Source organism: Malaya genurostris, chromosome 3 (genome assembly GCF_030247185.1).
Source record: "Malaya genurostris strain Urasoe2022 chromosome 3, Malgen_1.1, whole genome shotgun sequence".
NCBI lineage: Eukaryota > Metazoa > Arthropoda > Insecta > Diptera > Culicidae > Malaya > Malaya genurostris.
Window position 1 is genome coordinate 77,814,649 of NC_080572.1, and position 27,658 is coordinate 77,842,306.

General features: G+C 36.2%; 1 protein-coding gene across 1 annotated transcript in view; it reads right to left on the reverse strand.

The window, feature by feature from the left end:
* LOC131436656 (uncharacterized) overlaps positions 1-23,454 on the reverse strand; it is a 30,025-nt gene extending 6,571 nt beyond the window's left edge. The window contains exon 1 of the mRNA XM_058605501.1: positions 23,118-23,454. Within this exon, the coding sequence (XP_058461484.1) occupies positions 23,118-23,229 (112 nt within the window). The 5' untranslated portion in view covers positions 23,230-23,454. The remainder of the gene's footprint in view (positions 1-23,117) is intronic.
* Between the last annotated feature and the right edge of the window lie 4,204 nt (positions 23,455-27,658).

A 27,658-nucleotide genomic window follows, 5' to 3' on the forward strand; every position in this document is an offset into this window, starting at 1 on the left:
AGAGTTTCGGCATCAAAAAAAAATTTCGATTTTGGAAATTTCATGTACTCCCCCCTATGGTGCTTTTTCAAGATCGAAAATTGTCAAACCTTTACCACCGGGCAGTACCCCTTAAGCATGTCTGATTTAGGTCAAATTTTGCATTTTTTTTCGAGGTGCTTAAACTTTTGAGCACTAGAACTTAACGAAAATAAAGGTGATCCCAAAATTTTGGCACCCTTATATATATATATATATATATATATATATATATATATATATATATATATATATATATATATATATATATATATATATATATATATATATATATATATATATATATATATATATATATATATATATATATATATATATATATATATATATATATATATATATATATATATATATATATATATATATATATATATATATAAGAGCGGTAAAAATCAACGTGTTTTGTCGGTTACGTCACATATACCATCATATATATGGAACCAAAAGTCACAACCATTTGATCTTCGAACTTGATCAATGGCCCGACAGTAGCTTTCAAACGAGCCCAAGTTTGTTAAAATCGGTTCAGCCATCTCTGAGAAAATTGAGCGCGTTCAAATATCTTCGAAAAGTGCACACACACACATACACACATACACACATACACACATACACACACACAGACATTTTCCGATCTCGTCGAATGGTATATAACACTATGGGTCTCCGAGGCTCCGTTCGAAAGTCGGTTGTTCCAGCAATTCTAATACCTTTCTATAGAGAAAGGCAAAAAGATCGATGAAACAGCGCGGCTTGGGCTTGAACCGAGAAAAATTAGATCACAAAGCACGTCAATTTATCGACTGAACCACATAAGCCCATATTTGCTTCATGAATAATTGGTACAAATAAATACATACAGCAGCACTTGGAAGCCGAATGTAAATTACAGTTTGTAAGCTTGTAAAAAACTTGGATTCGTATGAAAAGCCCTATGCCCTTATACAAGATTCCTGAATTTCATTTGGTTCCGACTAATTATTTCGGAACCACACGATGATATGTTTAACGAAATAATTCATTTTTCTTGTAGATAGCTGAACCGTTTTCTCCCATCTAAGTTTCAAATGAAAAGTCTGAAGATTTCATATAAACTTTTTGTTTTACATTTTCTTTATAAATATAAAAAATTTCATCAATTTTTCTCGGATTTCTACAAACTTATTCCGTTTTTCATTGGCAAACACTGGTGACGCGGATTGCTCCGGTTTTGCACTTTCGAGGTGAAACGACAATTAAATATCGTCAAAAAATTGCACTTCTGCTCGAAAGTGCAAAACCTGAGCAATCCACGCCACCAGTTTATTTCGATGAAAAACGGCGTTGCTCCCATATAAGATTTCCGACTTCAGGTTCCGGAACTATATATGTAATGAAATTCAAATAATGTCACTCATTTTGCTAGTAGATGGCTAAACCGATTACGTCCATCTAACATTCAAATAAAAGGTCTTAGGGTCCCATAAAAACTGCTTGTTTTTTAAATCAAATCCGACTTTCGGTTCAGGAGAAACAGGGTGATTAGTGTAAAATTTTATATAAATTAATCGGATTTGTCGGATTCGCAGACTTCGAGAGTCGACGTCCAAATAAACTTATTTCAGTTCTTCCGGTATTCGGGTTTGGATCCCGGAAGGTACCCACAAATTTTATGTAGAACGCACTACGATAAAGATGGCTGCACTGATTTTCATCAGCTACTATCTATCAGGCGAATTTAATTGACTTCGGCTACAACGATTTCCGAATTCCGTTTCCAAAAGTATCGGGAATAGAGAAGCGAAAAGAAGGCCAACACGAATTTCACAAACAAAAACTCAATTTAAAATAAACTTATGGTCCCATACAAAATTGATGAATTTTATTCGATTCCGACGTCCATTTTTGAATGATGAGTTTTTAAAATTCAAATCGTCATAGTAGATGACGATACCAAAAAAGGCGAGTGGGTAGTGTCAGAGACATAACCGGATGACGTGAATAGGAATGAAATGGAAGGTTCAATATTTCTTTACGTTTGAACTTCTTAAAGTTAAACTCGGCAGTTCAAGCAGACGTAAAGTTAACGCTATTTGCTAAATACTTTTTTATATTGCACCGAAGCGTCAGACTGACGTTCTGACGGAATTCCTCATTCTGAATTCTGAGACTGAAATTCTGGAACCGAATTTTGAAGTCGGATGCTAGAACTGAAACCTAAACTCTGAAACTCAATTTCAATGCTAGAATCTGGAACTGAATTCTGAGCCTGAACTCGGGAACTGAATCCTAGCACTGAGCTGTGGACTTGGATTGTGCTCTGCAGCTAAATTTTAGTTATAGAATTTAGTTGAAAATTCAATTTTCAAATTTGGATCCAGAATTCAGATCCGGAATTTCGATCAAAGTTCCTGAATCCAGTTACACTTCCATAATTATGGAACTGAGTTTTGGAATCAAATTCTAGGGCTGCAACTGAATTCCGAACCTGGATTTTTTATTGCATTTTCGAACCGAATTCTGGAAATACAACTAAATTTTTAATCTGAATTCTCATCCTGGATTTAGGTCCAAAGTACCATAACTCCATGTTAAGAACTGAGTTTTTGAAATTAAAATCTGAATTGGGAACTGAGTTCAACGTTTATACATTTATTTGTAAGGTTGTTTCATTGTATTTTGCTGCAATGCAAACGACCAGCAGCAGGATGATGCAATCGCTCTTGCTTGAAGCGAAGCTGGCTTTGCGAACGTCCCGCAACTAAGCTGCTCAAAGTGCCGATTGATTTCAAATTGAACCAATTTTGATTGAGAGCTTTCTTTTTACGTGATTTCGTTTGTAGCTTTTTCACAAATTGGCAGTCCCAAATGCCATAAAAAATGGGGCGTACTTGATTTCTTGATCCGCATAGAAACATGAAATATATACAGAACCGATGCTTTTGGTAAGAAATAGAGAAAATTCAATTAATTCTTAATCTGTGACGATCTGACGATCTGTGGGACTGAAAAGTGCCTTGAAATTGTCACGACCAACAGGATCTGCATTTAGATTTGAGATCATCTCAAAAACTCGGTAAACTCGTTCAAATTTGACTCGGAATTCATTGTGATTTCTCATTGGATTCCAGAGAAAATGAGTTTCAACTCAAAACTAAACAACGCTCCCATGACGACTGACGACTTCCGTTGGCAAGCTTTTGGTGTGTGCCCGGCTGCGACTATTCTTCGGCACAATTCAGCTGTTCGGCACTCGCTTCATTACAAAATTGTTAGGTCTTCCGTATGTCTTGATTCGAAAACCGTTGCTCAGAAAATGATGGGAAAAAGTGCAATGTTCATCTTTTATATCAATACAGTTGTACAGCAACAGATATTTCCCATAGTAAGGTAAGTCGTATTCACGACAAAAAATCTTCAAAGCTGGGCTTAAAACTAATTCAATTTATTCGTTATACTAATTCTCGGACATGTGACTATGGGACTATTTTTGGTTATGCTGGTCTCTAAATACCGTCTCTGGAATTACTACAAATAATGACACAAACTTTAAAGACAAACTCACTTCTACATCTCATAGAATGCTTAATCGATTGTCGCACGTTTAGATTGAAAGGAATAATTTTATGATTTCATACAATTTCTATCTTCGATGGAAACTAAGCACAACGAAGAATATTCACGCGAAAAACACATACTGATTGATAGAAAAAAGTATCATCTCACTGCTAGGTGGATTAGGCAGATGGATATAACTCTTTAATTCTAGATTCGAAAGTCGGATCTTGATAAAATTCAGCGATTTTGTATGCGATAAAACGACCTTTCATTTGAGTTTATGATCGTAGAAATCGGTTCACCTTTTTAGAGAAACTTGTGCAGATAGAGATCGAAGAGATCTCGGTTTTTAGATTTTTCGATCACTATTTCCGATACTTCCGTAATTTAGAAGAATATTTACGTTTTTTGCATTATAGCTCTGTATGGCAGTTTCATACACACTACCCTGTATTTCCGGGACCGAAAGCCGGATATGGATAAAATTTTACACTAACATATGGAAACATAATACTTTTAAATTGAATCTGAGTTTGCGAAAATCGGTTCAGTTGCTTCTGAGAAATTGGAGTGATACGGTATACTTAAAATCAAAGTATTTGGTCATCAATTAACCATACCTGCTTAATTGAAGAATTATACGACTATTTGAATGTATTTGGATTGATTTCTCCGTGTCATGTATAAAACTACTCTCCTGAAAATGAAATTTTTATATTTATCAGCCTGTAGTTCCGGAACCGGAAGTCGAGTGAATCTAGGTCGAATGATAAATGGCACTCGGCCCTTCGGGACTCGGTTCACAAGTCGGTTTTCACAGCGATTGCATAGCCTTTCTGTATTAGTAAGGAAAAAAGTTTGGATTTAATCAATTTATTGAAAACTGTAAACAAAGTGCGCTATGCTTGATTTGAGCTTCTGATTTTAACGGGTGGCAACTAAAATTTTGAAATTTCTTTCTCAAGCTGTCAAAAAAAGACAAACATATATAAAGAAGATCTGATTTATTGAAATTAATGATAGATTGTCCACTGTTGAAAAAAAATTAGTTAACATTTGAAAACGGTCCGTAATCGGATGTTCGGCGAAGTTTCCGTTTGATGTCGGAACAGGAGCGTTGTACGGCCTTCTTGTCAATTTTGTGAATGCATCTCTTGATTCTTCCAATCAACTGTTTGCAATTCGTGGCTCTCCAGTTATTTTTGTACACCAAGGAGCTCAAACCCCCAAAGAAATCTTCGATTGAGCGACACTGAGGCAGATTTGTCGTGTTGTGGTTTTTGGGTACATATGAGATCGAATAGGGATTCAGGAACGATTGTGTTTTTTTGCCAAAATGCGATGACGTTTTATCCGGCCAAAACACGTATTGTCCATCAGCATGATGTTTTTGAAGAAACGGGAGCCAAATTTTCTTCAAACATTCGTTCTGGTACACATCTTGATTGATTGCAAACCAGAGGGTTTGAGCCATGGCTTAGAAGCACCTTTCTCGGAAATGGCAATATACAACACCACCTTCTGTTCGAACTTCTGTTTAAACTTATATTTTAAGTTCGGAGATGCAAGAGAACTATCTATTGAATAGTATCGATCGTTTCCGGGTATCTACGTCTTCGAAAGAGGGAAATAACTTTCGTCGTCCAAAACAAAACCTTTTCCGGAATAATTTTTGATCATCCAGCGGCACTGGGACTTCAGCGTTGAAATCTGTGCGTCAGTATATTCCGGGGCTCGTGTCTTCTTTCGGCACTTTATTCCGACTATTTCCAATGTTTTGCAGATGTACTGGTGAGAACAATACTTCCACTAACTTTCTTGCGAGCAGTTATTGGGGATCTTAGGATATGGTAAAGAGTCGAAGCCGCAACATTTTCGCTTTTAAAATGTTGTACCGTATACTTTTTGCCAAGATTTCTGTGCAGTTCGTAGAACTGTACATCGCGCTCGCGAAATACTTCTTGTTTCGACGGCATTTTGAGCAAAACTGAGCAAGCATAAACAAAACAGAAAATACTAGCAGAAAGAGGAGAGAGAGAGCTAACACATACACACTCTTCTTTCTCTCTGAGCTCGTTTGTTGTTAAGCATACAGGCCTCGAAAAAATTCCAAAATTTTAGTTGCCACCCGTTAGCTTTTTGATTTTTGCTTGGAATTCATTTCATAAAATGTCCAGTTCATCGGACAGTAGAACAAATCTTTTGGGGGAGCTGTTGAAATGTAGCCAGAATTTCATTTGGTTTAACTTCGATTCCGTAGGCCGTAACGCCTTGAATTGTTGGGCTTATAATCCGTTTCACTAATAACAGTTCGGCTGAAAAGTTCGTATCGTTTAATAGAAACACACATTTTTTTTGCCAAAATTCGTTTTTATTATTCGCCCGGTGCAGAGTCTGGATAACACTCATCAAGCCATTTTTTGGTATCGGCGGCACTTTTTTTCATCAAAAAGTAGTGTTTCATCAACACACGAAATTCCTTTTTTTCCTTTTTTTTCACAATAACAAAAGTAGCTTCACTCAAAATGCAATATCTCACAAACTAATAATCAGACAGCTGTCAAATTTATACACGTATCTTTTGAAGGTTGGTTCTAACTGAAAATGGTATGGATTTAATTCTAGTGGCGCCCTCTCATAGAAACGATACGAACTTTTCAGCCGATCTGTTACGTTTATAGTCCAGCAAAAATTATATATTTGTATATTTCGTTGGATACACTCGAACCTTAATTCATATAATTTTATTTAATCGACTTATTTTACACGTTTTATTTGAAATGACGCGAGATTTGATTTATTTTCGTGTAAAAAAGTTAGTCAGAGCTCGCTAAATCGTCCTTATAAGAACTATTTTTATTTAGTGTTGATAGCTCGGTTCTGTATGATAAAAATATGACTTTTCAGAAGAAACATCGAAAAAATTTTTTGTTATCATTGTAAAATAAAATTTTCCATCACTTTTTCAACAACATTATACAATTCTTCAACAAATAAACATTGTTGGAAGAAACTTTCATAGATAACAGATAATACAATAAATTTAAACTTAGCTTTCTGGACCTTTGAAAAATCGAGACAAAAATCATAATACTCATAAACATTGTAGAATCTGAATCAAATGAAAAAAATATTTTTTGAAACCTATGACGAAACGTATGACTCCCCGATTAGAAAGCGATAGCAAACTAATATCATATTAATAGTTCATATTACTATCATTGCTCATTTAGGCATTATTTTATTATTGAAATGGCGAAATATTGCTTCAATTTGGTATAATAGCTTGTTTTGCTGCTATTCCGCAGTTTAGAGACAATACTACTGTGAGCAAAAAGATTTTTGAATTATATTTCGCGCGAAAACCTTATTCGTCGAAATTTTTTTTTCTAAGTTGGTATGATTGTCAGTGACATATGTGCCAAACGTCACGTCAAAATATTCAATAGTGAAAGTCTTTCTGAAGTGTTAAAAGTTCAATCGGTAATTTTTGCAATGTGTAAAATTATTCAACAAAGGAGTTCCATTAAATTTTGTGTGTGGAATCAAATTTATAGATGTAGCAACGTTCGTAATGTTGCAATAGGCCTTCGGAGATAATTGTAAGTCGCGAGCAAGTGTTTTTGATTGGCACAAGTTGTTCAAACAAGTCAAAAATCAAGGTAATGTTGACAGTTTTCTTCGATTGTCGAGGTGTTGTGCACTCCGAGTTCCTTCCGACCGGACAAATTGACAACACGGAATACAATTTGACTGTTTGGCGTCATTTGCGCGAAGCTATTTGTGAAAAGAAGCCCGAATTAAGGGCCGAAAACTCTTGGTTTTTGCACCAAGATAATGCAATGTCGCATACTGCATTGATTCTTTGTGATTTTTTTTACCAAAAATTCAACCAGTATCGTTTCGCAACCACCATATTAGCCTGACTAGGCTCCGTGTGACTTTTGGCTATTCTGCAAACTCAAACGACCGCTCCGGGGAAACCGTTCTGAGTCAATTAAATACATCAAACGTGAATCGCTACGCTCATTGAAGCTCATAGGAAGCGACTTCCTAACTGCAGTCATTTTCGAGATATATGAGGAAATTAATCGAGAAAATAGACCTTTCATGAGAATACGCCCTTTTTTTCAAAATAAGTCTGGGTTCTCCATCGCCAATTTTGGTAATCTTAATGAAATTTTGAATAAATTATTCTTTGACATCAAGACAATGCGAGTAGCTGTTTTCGGGATATATTGCAAACACATAACTTTCGAAGACAAATTGCTGGTTTATAAAAATCACAGGTTCAACAAGGAAGTAACTGCCTTGGGTATAAAAGATTACCTACACCCCACTATAAAAGCACAGTTTTGAAATACAAAGCGTCAATGTGAAAACTAGCATCAACAATCTATATATATTCAGTAAGTGTGATTTAATGATGGGAAAATATAATTGTTGTATACCTTTTCGTGATACTGGAAAACCTTGTTTGTCCAAGCGTCGTAAAGTAACAGATAGTATGATTGAACTCTTTGCTTTCAAACAATGCGCAATTACTGTGAGTACTACAATGCATATTTGCGACCCATGTTGATTATATTCATATCGACTTGTGTCTGTTGAAAGTGCACAGCAACTAGTTTCCAGCGACAACGAGATGCCAGATTATACGACAGTTTTGCCAGCAATATCGGGAAATAATTTAGAGCAAATATCGCTAGCTGCATCGAGATATGATTTAGAAGAAATACCATCAGCAGCTTCACTCGTCTCAGCATCCTCCCAATACAGCAACCTAGCGGATGATTTGAGGAATCAAAATGCTGAGAAAGTATTCCAAAATCGTTGAAGGCATCAGGAAACAACTATTCGACCATCCACCACAAAATGCATCTGAAGACAGTGAAAGCTAAGGTTGCTGCATTCGATAAAATCATTGATAAATTGAAGGCGAAATTTGCCGACCAGCTTGCTCAAGAGATGATAAAATACAGATCCTCTCAATCTTACCCAACTCGTTCTTTTACAACGATGGTGTAAGTAGAACTATGCCAGGACAAGGAGCTTACGTTTCTATCAGAACAAATAAGGAGTGTATCGAAAATAAGCTATCCACATACATTTGTGTTGTACGCATGTATTTGTGATGGTTTCGTATGATCAGATCACTGCATGCTGTGCGTTTGACTGTCAGCTTTCGTTTGTTTACTTGTTTGTGCGGTTGAAATTCTGCGTTTTCAAAATGTCGCGTATTGAAAACGAAGTAAAAATTAAGGTTCTGGATACATGGCTAAGTGAGAAGGGTATTACTACGCGAAAATTGTCGAAGCGGTTTAGAATTCATCATGCCAGTGTTTAAACCATCATTAATAAGTTTGGGGAACACTGTTCTTTGGATGAGCTACCAGAAAGAGGCAGAAAACCCGGTTCTTCCAACCCGAAACTGGCCCAGAAAGTGGTATCTCTAATCGTGAAGAACAAATCAATGCTAATACGTGATTTTGCCAAAAAAGCAGAAGCGAGTGTCGGAATGATCCAGCGTATCAAGAGGCGAAATCACCTGCAGCACCAAGGGCCCGGAAATTGTATTCGCGTCTTTTGCAGTGTCCGGATGCATGCGTTTTAATGGACGACGAAACTTATGTAAAGGTGGACTCAAAAACCCTTCAAGGTCAACAATACATTACTGTCGTCGTTGGGGAGGATGTGAGCGATGCGGACAGATTGATTCAAGAGGAGAAATTCGGTCGAAAGGTACTGGTATGGCAAGCAATATGTTCCTGTGGTTTGAAGTCAACCGTTTTTTACACTACCGGAACTATGAATGCAGAAATCTTTCGATCTGAGTGTCTCCAGAAGAGATTGCTACCTTTATATAAGAAGCATAGTACACCTCCATTGTTTTGGCCGGATTTAGCGTCGGGTCACTATGTCTAAACCACTCTCAATTGGCTTGTGAAAAAGGGTATAAATTTCGTTGAGAAAAATAATAATTCACCAAATTGCCCTCAGCTTCGACTTATCGAACGTTACTGGGCAATCGTGAAGGGGGTCTTCAAGTAGACTGGTAAGGCAGCTGGGAACATGCAGAAGTTCAAAAAAATTTGGGCTCAAGCGTCCAAAAAATGCGATGCAACACTTGTCCGAAACCTGATGAAGAGCGTTCGATCAAAAGTTCGAAAATTCGTGAAGGAATAACATAAATTTCATCCGGTTTTCATTATGCTCAAGTTTAACCTCATACAATAAAGGATCAATTTTGAGTTTGAATAAAATATAGTTTTTTATCATAATTTGAAAGAAAACTTTGTGGATAGCTTTTTTTCGATACACTCCTTAGTGAGTGTGAAACAGTTCAGAAACGGATTTTGCTTTGAAGCCTTAGAGAAACTTTTAAACGATTTGAAGAGGTCAGTAAACATCAAATTCCATTCAGTACATTTGCGGCTTTAAGACCAAACCATTGTAAACTTTTTAATACTTCAGGTTGTCATAATGTATGTGTTTGTACAATTCATGAAAACGTTGACATAATGCTTCATAGCCCCAAAAACTATTCCTCTTCAATTCTTGAGGAAAGCTTGTTAAAGAAACTTGAGCAGAAGATTGTAAATGAGATCTCTTTTGAACAATGGGTAACTAGGGGAAAGTGTTATAAAACGTCCTTGCTGACCAAAACGCCCCCTTCCTTTTTCAAGTATTCCAGACTTTTCTACACAAAAGTTTTATCACTAACACTATCTATTCGTAAGATCTTCCTGCTATGCAAGTTTGGCAGTTGTCGTGTGCTGAAAAATATGGAAAAACTGAAAATATCATTAGGCAGTTTTTCGAAGTAAGGTTTTTCTTAGACTAAATAAGTATTTTTACCGTATGAAACGTCTAATGGTCGGTTGCTACTAAGTAATTAACTATTAGCAGTGCTAATACCTCTATTTACAGTATAAAAATCCAGAGAAACAAAGCCATTTCTTTGATATACGATTTTTCTCATAACAGTCACTTTACGGACATTATGCCCCACCTTCGATTTAACATTATGCTTCGAGTTAAAGTAGGGGAGACCGGGGCTAGTTGGCCGAGTTTTGCTTTCAGAATTTATGTACTCTTTCTGGTTAGACTTTTTGATAAGCGCTTCGCTCTGTCATGAAGAAACACCTTTCGAGCACATGTGTGATTTTTTTGATTTTCTGAATAAAAATTAGAAAAATAGTTATTAACAATCAAATGTGGAGAAAAAAATCGACCAACCTACCCCAGAGCCGGGGTAGTTTGGCCGAGTTTTAAAAAATATGTGAAAAACATGAATTGTATCAATAAACGTTTCCATTAGTTAAAAAAGTATGCATCATTTTTACGTAAAAAAAACTGGGTTTTGAATCTTTTTCACTATTCTGGAATTAGTTTCGGCAGGATTAGTAAACTTTTTCAGCTTCACTTCTACCTTTTCCTCTACCAGCGTTCGTGCTTACGCTTGTTTTCATTTTGTACTCTTCCAATGCAACTTTTATTAGAGAATTGGTAAAATTTTGGATCAATTCGCGATTCGCGACTTTAACGCTCCTCCGAATAAGTTCGCATACTTGCCTTGGGGAGAGGTCTTTTATTTTCAGGATGACTTATATCGGTAGCAGATTCCATATTGATGGACGAGTTTTGGATAACATTTGATTAATAAAATATTGGAATCATCTTTTAATGAATCTAATCTGTTATTTCTATTTGTCAATATTATTTACTTATTTCCATTATTTATTCCTCATGTATATTTTTCCTTATAATCATCAATATAAACATACAATATAATGCCGTCCACAGAAGGGTAACATTTCATGAATATCCAAGTGCACTTTACTCTAAGCTAAAATTACCACTCGGCCAACCAACCCCGCACAAAACTCGGCCAACCTGCCCCTATGAATGTTTTCGAGAACAATCACGATTAACAAAAATAAAAGTAAGGTTATACTGAAAACCAATAGTACTTTTTGGAAATCAAATATAAATTGATCCACGTTACACATATCAGGTGGACAACTTCGCTTCCGCCGTTTTTTTCCAAAATTAAAAAGTGCTTACAGGTGTATTATTCAAAGTATTGTCCGTCGCTAGCGACAACTTTCTCCCATCTTTCCGGCAATTTTCGGATCCCGGTTTGAAAAAAGGAGTCCTCTTTTGACGCTATCCATGATGGAATCCATTTTTCCATCTCTTCGAAGGATTGAAAATGTTGATCTGCCAAGCCGTGTGCCATCGAACGGAATAGGTGTAAGTCAGAAGGGGCGACATCTGGGGGATACGGTGGGTGGGGCAAGACATCCCATTTCAGCGTTTCCAGGTACTTTTTGACCACTTTTGTGACGTGAGGCCGAGCATTGTCGTGTTGGATGATGACTTTGTCATGTCGCTCTTGATATTGTGGCCGCTTTTCTTTTAGCGCGCGACTAAGACGCATCAGTTGCGTTCGGTAGCGATCTCCTGTGATGGTTTCACCCGGTTTTAAGAGCTCGTAGTAAATCACACCGAGCTGATCCTTGATCATTGAAGGTTTTTTTTCCACCACTATATTTGTCTTCTACATGGAAATCACCATTTTTAAAACGTTGAAACCACTCCCGACACGTTCTTTTACTCAGAGCAGTATCACCGTAAGTTTCTGAGAGCACTCGATGCGCTTCAGCTGCATTGTAACAGAAAAGTAAAACTTCCATCAAATGGCGAGACTTGGTCACATAAACAGACATTTTCGAGCGTGAATAATACGAAAACAAGTACAATTGTCACTGAAACGGTGATGACAATTCGTTAGGCACTGTACACACTCATTTTAAAAGGCATTATCAACTATGTATTTTGACCAGCCTCAGCCGGTACAGCCACCTATTGGAAAACGACGGAAGCAAAGTTGTACACCTGATATTACTTTACAAAAACAGAAATTTACTCACAATTGCCAAAAAAAAAAAGAAAAAACGTACTCCTGCACAAACGACAACGCAGAAACACCTAACATTACGTCGGTACGTGGGTGACCTAATGCTCCACCAACAGAAGAATATATAACTACATTTAGAAATATTTCAATGTTTTCTTAAGGGGTGCATATCGTAACACTTTGCCCTACTGATAGATGCAATCTAGAAATCTTAACAAAACCAGTTGATGATTTTGTAGCACATCTAACAGAAAAACTAGAAAAACTTGTAACTCATGACTATATATAAAAAAACTCTTCTTAATCCACCTAGTGGTGTGATAATGCTCTTCAAAGCAGTCTCATGAATTGTTTATCATTTTATGAAATTATTTCCGACACTAATTTTGGCTCATTCTTGACACCAATTAATTCAGATTAATTCGAGTGGTTCACAAAAGCATGCTTCAGTGTTTATGTCACATACTCGGTATCGTTTTTCCAATCAAGCGCTTGGCATTTACGTTGCCTATTTATACGAGAAGAGTGATGCTAATCTAAAAAACATGTATTAATCCACCTAGTGGTGTAATGATGCCTTTCTCATGTATAATATTGTGGTATTCTATTCAAACTTTTTTTCGTCGATTTTTGAAGGAAACCAAGAGATTGTTTGTGCATTAACTAGTATAACATACAGAATAAAACAGTGCTCTGATTGCGTAGGTCATCCTTAAGAAAACAAAGTGGGTTCACTATTATATGCACTTCTGGCACCGGAACCCGAGAACCGGTATAATCGAAGTCGGTTCGTACGGCCACCAACTAACATGACGATTCAAATGTTTTTGCATCCGAAAATATGCAGTAATTTTTGGTAGGACCATAAGACCTTTCAATTGACCCTAAGATTGGATAAGAGTCCAGTTTATAACATTTTTTACGGTTTCTGTTCCGCCAGTTTAAGTGACGGTGTACAATATTGAACACTCTTTACCCTATAATTCCGGAACCGGAACTCGGATCCGGAAAAAAAATCAGGAATTCCGTATGGGACCGGGAGACCTTTCATTTGAATCTAAGTTTGTGGAAATCGGTCAAACCATAGCTGAGAAAAGTGAGTGAAATCCATTTATGACCACTATTTCCGGTACTTCCGGAACCGGATACTGCTATTGAATTTTGGAACAATGACTGTTTTTCTGAGATTGTAAATTGTCCCTTAACACTCCAAATATCAAGCCTGAAAAAAAGTTGGAACGTTAGCTTCGAGCTGTCATAGCTCAGCTGTTTTTTAATGAATCTTAATAAATTTTACACTCTCGAGTTTTGTGAAGTTCGTAGATTGATTCAAAAATTTTGTATGAGACGATTGGTAAAGGAAAACCAATGAAAATTTGATTTTTCTCGCTCCAGGTTTTTTTGCCCTATCTGCTCTCCTATTTTCTTTCCTTTGGCATAAACGTCGCATAGAAAATATTGAACACTTCAACTTTACCGAGTTATAACTTTTATTGTTAGTCAACCGATTTTCGAATATTGTTCATAGAATTTCTATTATTGGAAATATTTTGCCAAACAAAATCAAAACTAAAATTTTAAATTAGTTGACATATAGTTGGAAATTTATTATGAACAAAATTGAAAAAAGCTGAAACTTGGATTTCACTGACAATCTTAAAAATTTTGGTAAATATACCTAAACTGTAAAAATAATTATATTTTTGTATTGCACAAAAGATTTAAACAATTTTTATGCACAACCCAAATGCAATTGATAACTACTAAAATTCTGATTTTGTTTTAGGTTTTCCGTAGAATCTAAAAAAAATCGGTAGAAGATCGGAGATTTCAAAATTTTAAAATGGTCACCCGCGTTGTTTTCATCTATTCCATAGAGATGTAATAAAATAAGTTTTGTGATAATACAAAATTTTTGAATAATTTCAATGGCTTTATACAATAAGGAATAGATCGTAGAAATATAAGAATTTTAAATACCAAACCCATGACAAAAAACCTGTTTTAATCCACCTAGTGGTGTAATGATGCCTTTCTCATGTACATATAATATTGTGGTATTCCATTCAAAATTTATCTCTTCGATTTTTGAAACAAACCAAGAGATTGTTTGTGCATTAACTAGTATAACATACAGAATAAAACAATGCTTTGATTGCATGAGTCATTCACATTTTCACACACCAAATTCGGTTCGTACGGCCACCAACTAACATGACACACAAACTCTTCTAGTATGCACTCTAAATTACGATTTAAATGTTTGTTGTATCCGAAAATATTTTAAGTGACGGTGTACAATATTGAACACACTTTACTCTATACCTCCGGAACCGGAAGTCGGATCCGGATGAAATTCAGGAATTCCATATGGGACCACGATACCTTTAATTTGAATCTAAGTTTGTGGAAATCGGTCAAACCATCGCTGAGAAAAGTGAGTGAGATCTATTTTGGTCTATATGACCACTATTTCCGGTACTTCCGGAACCGGATACCGGGAACCAGGATAGCCGGAATCGGTTTGTTTAGTTGCCTACTGATAATGACTTTCGATTTGTGTGGTTTTGAGACCAGTTTAGAAATTTTTTTACGTTTTTTGTTTCGCCGGTTCAAGTGACGGTGTACAATATTGAACACTCTTTACCCTATAATTCCGGAACCGGAACTCGGATCCGGAAAAAAATTCAGGGATTCCGTATGGGACCACGAGACCTTCCAATTGAATCTAAGTTTGTGGAAATCAAACCATCTCCGAGAAAACCTAGTGAGATTATTTGACACACACACACATACACACACACACACACACACACACGCTTGATGAACTGAGTCGAATGATATATGACACTTGGCCCTCCGGGCCAATTTTCACTAGTCGGTTTTTCAAGTGATTGCATAACCTTTCTATATAAGAAAGGCAAAAACAACTACAATTTAAAAATATTACTTTGGTTGATTTTTGTTTCACAATAAATTAAGAACAAAATACTATATCTTAAATTTTCGACTATACCAAACGACATCAATTATAATCGACAGAATATTAAAATTTATATTTCACAAACTTAGAATTATTTCGGAATGTACAGAATGCGAAAATTATTTGAATTTTCTATTTGTAAATTCCACTCGAAAATCTATCATATACTTGTTTTATAATTCAGAAAAAGTAGGATTACGAATTTAGCACATAAAATCTCACGAATTTAAGTAAAACCTGTTTTATCCACCTAGTGGTGTAATGATGCCTTTCTCATATCTTTTTTATTCTCATATAAAAAAGGGATGATATTCTTCAAACAATTTTGTATGATTTCTGAAAACCATGAAAGCTAGTGCATGAACTAGTGTAACCTACAGCATGCCCGTACCCAGGATTTCATTTCGGGCCCCAAGATAAAAAAATAATCTTACTGAAGATTGCTTCTCAAGTGGCAAACATTGTTCTAGTATTGAATTTATTAACTCTTCTCGCAACGATTATGCGATTGGAAAAGCGCACTTTTCTTGAATGATGTGCAGCAAGTTTCTTGTTTGATATGCTTTACAACAGTAATATTCACTTAATGGAAACCGGAATCAAAACTGCTCAAATGATCTTGTCGTACAGTCAATTGAAAACCCGGATGTGGAACTTAATCCATTCAGGTTTTTGAGTTGGTTTCACAAGCAGTAATATAAATGAATTTTACATCCCTTACAAAAACGTGTTGAATTGTCTAACATATCTAACAAAAATAACCGATATGAAGTAATTGTAAAACATGCCAATTATAACAAGTTTTAATTGCTACTTGGGTTATGTACCTAATTCTCGGCTTTTACGGCTGTTTTTAACATACAGTTTCAACTTTTTCACTGGAACTGATACTGTATTACATTTTATTACGTTTACTGTCTTGTTATTTCTGTAACACATGTCTAAGACATTCTAAATAATAAAATGTATTTGATTTCGGGAGAGGCCACCCTCTGGGTACGTGACTGACCTACAGAATGAAACAGTTCTCAAATCGGTTAGGCCATCTTTCTCAGTGAAGTGAGTCCCACTATTCCAGGTACTTATGAAACTGGAATCGCCTCGAATATTGGCTTTGCAGTAGCCTTTGCGATTAGCACCAACCAATCAATCTACCTGCAGCTAACAGTTGTCTTCGTCTCGAAAAACAACCTCTCCGTTTGAATGCTTTTTACTGAATGAAACCCTCACTTGTGTTACTAAAATATTTTTTGTGATTGGATTTTTATCATTGGATTCCAAAAAATTGGCACCCTACTGTTTAATTATAATGGTAGTAAAATTAAACAGTAGGGTGCCAATATTTTGGAATCATCTTTAATTTCGTAAAGCGGTAGGTGGGTGAATGGTGCCGGCCGGCATTGGAAGTTATTTAGGAATTAACCTTGTTTGTGCTAGGGTACATAACCAATTTAATTATGTTTTCGTTTCGGTTTAGCCTCGCCTGTTTATGTTGAACTGCAGGTGGCATAACAGTTCAACATAAACTGCTATGCACTGACGAGTCTAAGACGAAACGTAAAGATAATGATGAAAGTTTGATAATTTTCCATTTTGAAAAATCATCGGTTTACATGAAATTTCCGACATCGACAAATTTTTTTCAAATATCTTAAAATTGGATGAAACGATAAGATTTTTGTTTTAATTCACCGAAATCGGAAATTTGTTTTTTATGTCAAATATCTTAGAATTGCCTGAAACGTCGAGATAACACCAGAACTCGACGCTCGATTTTGGAAATCTGAAAAGTCCCAGAGAGTCGATTTAAAAAAAATCGAGATGACTCATGATCTCGACGTTCGGCGAGGAAGCGCAAGAAAGTCGAAATTAATCAATACACAAGTATAGAAAAATTCAATCGTTTAGTGAATCTGGAGGATGTATTCAAACGATTGCTTTTAAAGTCAGATAATTTCTGTAATAACATTATCAAATAGATTAACAACAAACATGAGTGAACTTCATCTTCCCGAATATGCACCTGAATTAGTTTTAACACTCTAGAAGATAAAAAATACCTTATTTTCATATGTAGTTAATAAATGCCAAAATACAGTACAGTTACTAGAGTATTTCAATGAAAAAACCCAATGTTTGGACACAGTTTAATTTTTTTTTAAATATCTCCTCCGCCTTTTTTTTATAAACATGCTCGAAACTATTTTCTGTCAAATGCAAGAAACGGTTTTTTTCGTTTGCCTCAATATTAGATACAGTAGTTTAAAAATAACCCATTTGTGAACTAATTTTGCTCATAATTTCGGTTCAGAAAACGCCATCTGAATGCGACAGTCATCACAAAATTGGTTTTAACAATGTTCAAAAATACCTAATACGAAAAGTGAAAAATAAAAATACTAGAACAAAAAAATCTGATTTTCTGAGGACCACCATAAGTTGCTCTTCAACAATAGCTGAAACACTGAAACCGTTGCAGATAAAACAATGGTGTCTTCTGCAAAGCTGCTCGATATAAGTTTATCTATAATTTTGCAGAAGGATGCAGTCCTCTATCTCAACACATTCGAAAAATAAGTTTTGGGTCACCTTAATAATAAGAGCCACCCTAATACCATGTACATAGAAATATGGCTTATCTTTCACTGATCATTTGTTTTGAAGACATCATAGCTCTAAAGTATAAGGTTAAGCCACACATATTGTTTTGTTCCTCTCAACCGTGGATCCGGACCACTGTGCAATGCAATATAACTCGGAAATTTTAAAATTTTCGATCTTCTACCGATTTTTTTGAGATTTTAATTTTAGTAGTTATCAATTGCGTTTGGGTTGTGCATAAAAATTGTTTAGATCTTTTGTCCAATACAAAAATATAATTATTTTTTGATTTTAGGTATATTTACCGATTGTCAATGAAATCCAAATTTCAGTTATTTTGTAAATTTTGTTCATAATAAACAGGCCTTCCGAATGCTCATGCTTGCAAAAATGCGACAGCGAGAGCGCACCGAAAATGTGTGTGTCGCATATTCATCCTGTGAGCGTGAGCACCGACTCAAAGAGCAAACCAAAAGCAAGTAAGAGACGCGTAGCGGGCACATAGAAACGGGATGTGCTGCTTGAAATTTCAGAGCATCGCATTTTCTTCTGCGCGCGACTCGTGCGCTTTGGTCTCAAGAGACAGCGCACGAGATTTTTTATGAGCGCAGCTTGTGTGCTATGTGAGCCACAGTAAATGCTGCTGTTATTATTATTTGTTCGTGCCTAGAGCGGTTCGTGCGACTTGTGTCCTATCCTAAAGGAAGAGATGAAGAGGATGAAAATAACGTACAAACCACTCGTAGATCGCATGAAGCGAGCGCGCCGCGCTATCTCATGCGACGAAAGCGCTTGAGCCTCGCTCTTGGCAGAATGCGATGAGACTTTACAACGAAGCGTGCATCAGTTTCTGGTGCGGTACGCAAATGTGCCAAAGAGTTCTCTTGAGAGCGGCAAAAGTACGTCGCATGCGCGTGGTTGTCTTATGAGAATGAGAATTTATTTGTCTCAGCGCAAAATAAAGAGCGCGCGTGCATAAGGCCTGAATAAATGTCCAACTAAAATAATAAAAAACCTGTTTTAATCCACCTAGTGGTGTAATGATGCCTTTCTCATAGCAATCAAACTATCATATATAATACTGTGGTATTCTTCAAAATTATTCGATTCTTAAAAGAATAATCGAAATAGATTTGTTTGACCGTCTACTGATAAAAATTATCAATTGGAAAAGATTTGAGGTCGATCTAGAAAACTTTTTACGGTTTTTCGCTCTTTTCAGTGATGGTATAAAATTTTTAACACACTTTACCCTATATTTCCGGATCCGGAAGTCGGAACCTTGAACCTAAGTTTGTGAAAATCGGTCGCGCCATCTATGAGAAAAGTTAGAACACATATTTTCATTTTTTGCACATACACACACACACACACACAAACACACACAGACATTTTGCGTACTCGACGAACTGAGTCGAATGGTATATGACACTCGGCCCTCCGGGCCTCGGTTCAAAAGTTGGTTTTCACAGTGATTGCATAACCTTTCTATATGAGAAAGGCAAAAACCTGTTTTAATCCACCTAGTGGTGTAATGATGCCTTTCTCATGTACATTGTGGTGGTGGTATTCCATTCAAAATTTATCTCTTCGATTTTTGAAACAAACCAAGAGATTGTTTGTGCATTAACTAGTATAACATACAGAATAAAACAATGCTTTGATTGCGTGAGTCATTCACATTTTCACACACCAAAGTCGGTTCGTACGGCCACCAACTAACATGACACACAAACTTTTCTATTATGCACTCTAAATTACGATTTAAATGTTTGTTGTATCCGAAAATATTTTAAGTGACGGTGTACAATATTGAACACACTTTACCCTATAACTCCGGAACCGGAAGTCGGATCCGGATGAAATTCAGGAATTCCGTATGCGACCACGAGACCTTTCATTTGAATCCAAATTTGTCAAAATCGGTTCAGCCATCTCCGAGAAAACCTAGTGAGATTATTTGACACATACACACACACACATACATACACACACACAGACATTGCTCAGCTCGACGAACTGAGTCGAATGGTATATGACACACACACAATTTTCACTAGTCGGTTTTTCAAGTGATTGCATAACCTTTCTATATTAGAAATGCAAAAATATATGTCATAATATTTAAAAGTTTGATATTGTATGGCAATATTTTCCCAATAATAGAAATTCTCTATATTTGTACCAAATTTCTTGAGATTCTTTGAACGGATATACAATTTTGTTTATCAATACATTGTTTCTGGTAATGATTCCAATATTTTGGAGCAATGGCAGTTTTGCGAAAATTGTAGCTGGTATCACTAGCAATCGAATGATGTGTAAAAATATATAGGTCATCGCTTTGGAATTCGAGATATTTACGATCATTGTAACAAGTCGCATCTTTTCTGAGGTCATCTATCTACAGTTTTCATTATAACTTTGGGTGGACACCCCGATTTTTCGATTTTTTCAGTGCATTTTATTTCAGGAAGTAGTACCTTTCCAATGGTGAACAAATTTCGAAAATCGGTTGACTAACAACAAAGTTATGATTCGGTTTAGTTGAGGTTCTCGACATCCGATTCGCGATGTAGATGCCGCATGAATGCAGATAGGGCATGTTTTGAGATTGAAAAAAAAATTGGAACGGCAACAATCAAATTTTCATTGGTTTTTGCTAAACAATCGTCAATAATGACGTACTTAAAATAATCTACGAGGGTGTAAAATTTATCGAAATTGGTCAAGTAATAACTGAGCTATGATCAGGGCCGGTGAAACTTGTTAAATTCAGGTGGGTAATGGGGGAACGACCCACTATTTTCAAATAGACCTTAATTCTAATGAAAATTTTATTTATCCCTTAAAAGAGCAAGATCGATTTTTTAAATATTTTGTTACGATATAACTTTGCATGAAACGTGTAAATTCGAAGTTTTAAACTTTTCCGTTTTTTTTAACAAAATTGCACATTCAAGCGTTAAACTACTATTGAGTTGTTCAAATGGTTGACGTAGGACTACTCAACTAGTGTCAAAATTACTGCCAACATTTGTTTTGAACGTTGAGGCAGCAGTCTTTTGTGTTCCCTTTAAACTTATTTGTGTCAGTGAATTTTCGAAATTAACTTTTTGATAATTTTTGTTACCCTGACAGTTTAGTTTGTTGGGATTGATTATGGAAGGTGCTGAACTCGTTTATCTAGTAGTTCGTGATTGAGGTGACCCTGCAATATCCTCGAATATGAAAAAACTGCCGAATTTCGATCAAAATGTGTCTCGTGCGGATCGAACGGTGCACAAAATAAATCCACAAACGGTTCAGCCGCTGATGTGCATATCACTTTATTCGAAAGGTCCCGGGACTGATTCAAAGAAATGTCATACTAATCTCATTTTCCGAAAGTTCCAAATTTAAGATGACAGGTGTCAAACCTTCACGTCAATCGGACTACAAACACTAAGCCTACCGACATATAAGTGACGTTACTTATTCATTTATGAAAAAATGAAAATAACGATTTCCGTTTATCGATAAAACATTGCTTTTTAAAGGGATAAAACCACGCAATCCCAACAAGTTTGAGAAGTGTTATCCATATTAAACGTGGCCAAATGAGGTAGTCATACCGAAAAAATTAAGCAAGTTTTGACAATCCTAGTTATTTCCTGGACTTTTTGAACGATGTGTTTTTGTACGGCAGTATCGAACCGCACAGAGTGCAAGACAATTCGGTACTGAATCTTGTTTTGTATAAGCGATTTTCTTAAATGCGAACACACTCATTCAAGAGCAGAAATCTTGTAGAAACCGCGAGCTTATGTATACAAAACTGACGTATCTGTTGGAGGGTTTGAGAAACTGGAAAAATTAGAAATACTTCGTTACTAATTGAAGATTCGATCATCATTTATCTGTGATATCGAATATCAGTTAAAGATGTAGATGTTCAAAACCTGACCGCTGTTTGTACGGTCTTATTTTCTGTATTTTGAATTTGCACTCCTCTATAGAAAACGAAAATGTATGCCTACTTCAAAAGTTTTTTTATTTATGTGAAGATATAGAACGGAAAGGTGAGATGTGAAGGTTCATTTGAGCAAACAGAAATCACGTCTTACTTTTCTGTTGAATATCTTCACATCCTTCCTTTATTATTCTGAGTTACAAATATTCTATTTATGAATCATACTAAAATTACCATTGTTTATCGATCGAAATTTCAGGTGGGTAATTACCCACCTTTGGAATTTTCGGATGGGTAGTACTACCCACCGTACCCACCTCTTTCACCGGTCCTGGCTATGATAACTCGAAGTTACCATTCCAACTTTTTTTCAGGCTTGGTTCTCCGCGTAACCTTTTCAGGAGTGTTAAGCATGGATTAAAAAAAAACTATGGTTGCCTTATCTTGAACTATCCTGAGATTACTCAAAGTGTGACATATTATTTTCGCAGAAATAAATGGCGTGCATTATAGAGCCTCCTGAGTTTTTGATTTAGGAACAAACAGTTGCTTAGTTTAGTATTTTTTAGCCTTCTATGAAGTGATGTTTTTGGTTTATGAAAACATTTGTTTCCACACAATTAACTTATACAAATGAAAAAAAAAACAAAAACGTAACTCCATAGAGGATTTAAAAACATACAAAAAATGTCTAATATGTTGTTGGTTTCATAATTAACTCTTGAGGATCTGCAATAACCGTCATTTACCTCTGCGAAAATACCATGTTCCACTATGAGCAACCATATCTAAAAAATGACTCGATATTTTTATTTAAAATTTTCACACTAGCACTCTAAAAAGAATAATATCTGCATAAAGTTTAAGAACTTGACAATCCATATAAGGAAACTAAGGAAAACCGCGTTGCAGGAGAAGCTTCTCTTAATTCAAAATCCTTTGGAAACCATCGTTGAATTCACTATTCACCCTAAAACAAATTTGTTTTCATTAAAATGCTTGTGACCAACTGAAACCTTCGCAATTTCTGGAAACTCACTATTGCAAATGCATCGAAAATCGTTAAAAAATAAACCACTTACTTTCTTTGACCGTAACCATGTGACTGGAGTTTATGATAAATAATAGTGAGCCCACTATGCAGAGGGTGGCATAAATGTAGCCCATAACGCGGAAGGTATCATGTGAAACCATTTTTCGATTAGGATTCGATTTTCGATGGCAAAATCGTAACACTGTCACCTAGCACAACACTTAGCACTTAGCGAAAGACGTAAATTGCACAACTGCTGGCTTGAACTGATTCCCAGCTAATGTGACCGATGGCAAGCCACTTATCCCGAAGGGATCCGTGAACGAAAGTGAAAAATGCTGGTGCAGTAAAATTTGTGACAGGCGTCGCGACAAAACAGCCGTTTGTTTTCCTTTGGTTTCCTTTCCATGTGTGCGGGCCTACTACGAAGCGATTTCATTCTAGGGATTTTATTGGATGACATCCCGCGTTTGTCGATTGTTGAGCATATTTGTGCCCTGGGACTGTTTAACTGTTTGAGCAGAACAGACTACTTAGCCAAACAAAAAAAAAAATATTTACGATCAAGTGCCTGAATATACGAGTTAAGAGCTGAAGTTTCTGTTTGAAGCATATAATCATTTGAAAATATTATCCTGAGGCAAGTGAGGGTGGGTCGCTTAGAGCATTATGCTAAACAAACACAACGAGAGAAAGACATTAACTTTGCGCACAAATCGTATGCCTGTTTCTTAATTAGCTAAGCTCGGGCAAGAAAATACAAAGGCAAAAGTTGTTCTAGTAGGCATTTGGGAATACTTTTTTGTTTTCTAAGACACGTGCTTGTACTTGGCTGAAAACACCCTGAACTAGCAAAATTTCAATCACAACTTACCTGCCATAATAGTTTGTATTACTTCGTTTAAGCTGGTTAGACTAAAATAAAATATTTTCACCGAAACCATTCTTTCAGGGGGGAACTCGACACACTTAAATTTATTAGCTGAGTCTCGGCAAAAAATTGTCAAGATTCGCACAGCCGAGTTATCAGCAATCATCTCGGCAAAAATTAAAACTACTGAGCGGTTGGCCAGTGAAACATTCACTGAATATTCGACAAAGCAACGAAATGAAAAAAAAAATACCGTATTTAGTTTGTAATGCCTCAACATTATAAACACACCATTTAGGATCAAAAAATCATTTTATTTACACTTTAAGGAGACTTACAAACTTGTTGCCGGTAGTGTTTAAAGCATCTACTTGAAAACAAGTAAAGGCGTAAAATTAGTTTTTTTTTTCAAATCTGTTTGATTTTAGTATAAAACCCTGTTTTAATCCATCTAGTGGTATAATGATGCCTTTCTCATATATAATACTGTGGTATTCTATTTAAAATATTTCTCTTCGATTTTTAAAAGAAACCAAGGGATTGTTTGTTAAGGCACCTAGTATAACATACATAATGAAACAGTGCTTTGCTCGCGTAGGTCATCCTTCAGAAAACGAAGTTGGTTCACTATTATGTGTACTTCCTGCATCGGAACCCGAGTACCGGTATAATCGAAGGTTTTTGTTCCGCCAGTTGAAGTGACAGTGCACAATATTGAACACACTTCACCCTATAACTCCGGAATCGGAAATCGGATCCGGATGAAATTCAGGAATTCCGTATGTGACCATGAGACCTTTCATTTGAATTTGAATTGTCAAAATCGGTTAAGCCATCTCCGAGAAAACCTAGTGAGATTATTTGACAAATACACACACACACACACACACACCTACGCTCAGCTCAATGAACTGAGTTGAATGGTATATGACAATTTTTACTAGTCGGTTTTTCGTGATTGCATAACCTTTTTATATGAGAAAGGCAAAACCGAAAAAAAATCTTACTACGTCCATACGCAAAAGTATCTAGGACCATCTACGTATATTTTGCGACGATTGAAATCCGTAAGAGATATTCCAAGATCCAAGAAATACTTGGAATATTGTCCTTAGGGACTACACTGTGCCACAGCAATGATTATAAGGGTGAATGTCTATTTTTTGTTTGCTGTTCATATGTTTAGAGTTACACATTGCTTATTTGTCTATTTATAGCTGCTTCAGGTATATTCTCAGCCATCCAAGAACTTTAGTGACAACAGATCTACACGAGCAATCAGCTGCTTATGTATAATTTTTCAATGCTGCTCATGGTCATGGAATAACAAATTGCTTACTTGTCTATTCTGATCTGTTTCATAAATATTTTCAGTCTACCAAGAATTTCAGTGCATCACGAGTATGGAACGTTTACTTTCACTAACACATTTGATTAGATTATTTTACGTTTCGCATTCAGCTAAAATAATCAAAACAGTCATGTGCACTTCTGCACAAATCGGTACCCACGAGGTACCAAAACCAAAATGACATTTGATTAGCAACGAACACATTCATATATGGATTTTCTCTTGCAGAAATTATTGCGAAATAAAGGATTACGTAGCTTCTAGTAGTAATCCCTCAAAATAATAATACGCGAAAGGCAATGGATATGAAAGGTTGTAACAATTATTTTTCGGAAAACTGCTTTTTTAACAGAAAATACTTAGTTTTGTTTATTTTGTGTAGCGTGATCTAATACAAATGCATTGAAGCAGTGTTGTAAACTTTTTTTTATTAGGGAATAAAAATCAACATTCATAATATATTAGCAATTTGCCATCAAACACTGGGAAAAAATGATCAGAACTGATATTTTATCCAAATTCTTATCTTATTAACTTTCGTTTGAGAATAAATTATTGTTAAAAAAGATTGTTTGAAACTCAATCGTTCAAGCCACTTTGATAAACTGGTTGCACTGCATATATAAATAAATGGATCTATGACTTACGTACCAAATAAAATTTACGTAATTCACAAGTTACCAATACATGTAAAACTGGTTTACATTTGATTCCTAATGCACTTTGTCATGCTGCTAGATCTTAAGGTCTGATCTCAGATAGATTATGGATAAACAAGCACTTCTTCATAATTCATCACAATGATGCCATGAATTGAATTGAGCACAAAAAAGAAACTTATCATTGTCATTGGTTACGCTAGTAGACCTTAAGGCCTGTATTCTAAGGAGGTTTTGAATGGACAAGAACTTCTACATACATTATCACAGTATGTCAATTTGCTGAATATACCGCACTCAAAAGTCATACAAGAGTCACCAGTCACGTTTATACACTGATTTCTTTTTTCCAGAAAATTATTGGATTCCCACGACCAGAGCTAATAAAAGTTATTTTCATTGACTAAAAACAGACGAAAATGACAAGAAATTATTGTCACTCTCAGCTTCGCTTGCAAACTATGAGAACGAAATCCATGTCCAATCAATGACATAAGCGGGACAGTAGTTTCAAAATTGTGTTTTTTCTTTCATTTGCCCTTTCAGTCATTTGCAGTTTTCAGTGAAAATCCCATAGTCCCATAGTGTCGATATTCAGCCGAAGCAGTGAGAATTGAAAATGACAGAAAAAGGTTTCACAATAACTTTTACCTGTTGGTGCTCGAATTTGTAGTAGTTTTGGTTTCCAAAGATGTTCTGGAATGTAATTACTTCAATTAACCATATTTTAATCACTTTTCATAGCCAAGCGTCACAGATTTTCAAAACATCGTTGAAAGAATGAGAATTGAAATTCTCTGATGCTCCCTGGAGACGGATCAGGGTCATTTCGCCGGAAGCCATTTCGCCGAAAGCCGTTTCGCCGAAAGCCATTCCGCCGAAAGGGTTATTTCGCCGAATGACATTTCGCCGAATGGGTCACTTCGCCGAATGCCACTTCGCCGAATGCCATTTCGACGAATGCCATTTCGCCGAAAAGGTCATTTCGCCGAATCATGAAAACGTCTTGAAATCGTAATTAGAATTGATTTAAATTAAAGACAAACGAAAGATGATAGCGTTAACGCCCATTTTGTTGACCTACCATTGTAGTTCCCAAGAAAACTTGTTGACTATTAGCTACTAAGCATCAAAGCAATTGCATAGGTTAAGTGAAAATGAAAAAAATATCTAATGTAGCTACGCCACATCGTTTTGGTTCATGTGCTGTCCGACTTCGCTACCGCTCGTTCGGACCTAACTAAAGCAAAGAAACCTAGCTTTGAGTAGACCGGGCAAACGAGGCGGTTACAGGTTTGTATGCAAGAGGCCGCCGCTTCCGACGGCGGGTCGGCGACCAACTCAGCTGGCGTCGGCTCGGCGGCTTTGTGCCGCCGAGCCATCTTGGCTTCGGTTATGTGGCTGCGCCATATCAGTTATACAGAAGACATAACATGCATGAGATATGACCGTTTCGGCGAAATGACCCTTTCGGCGAAATGACCTTTTCGGCGAAATGACCTATTCGGCGAAACGACTTTCGGCGAAATGACCTATTCGGCGAAACGACTTTCGGCGAAATGGCATTCGGCGAAACGACTTTCGGCGAAATGGCTTTCGGCGAAATGGCTTTCGGCGAAATGGCTTTCGGCGATATGACCCGCTCCCCTGGAGACGTTAGTTTGGTTTCGTCTTGTCATAGAGGAAAGCGTGACGTTGAGAATTATACT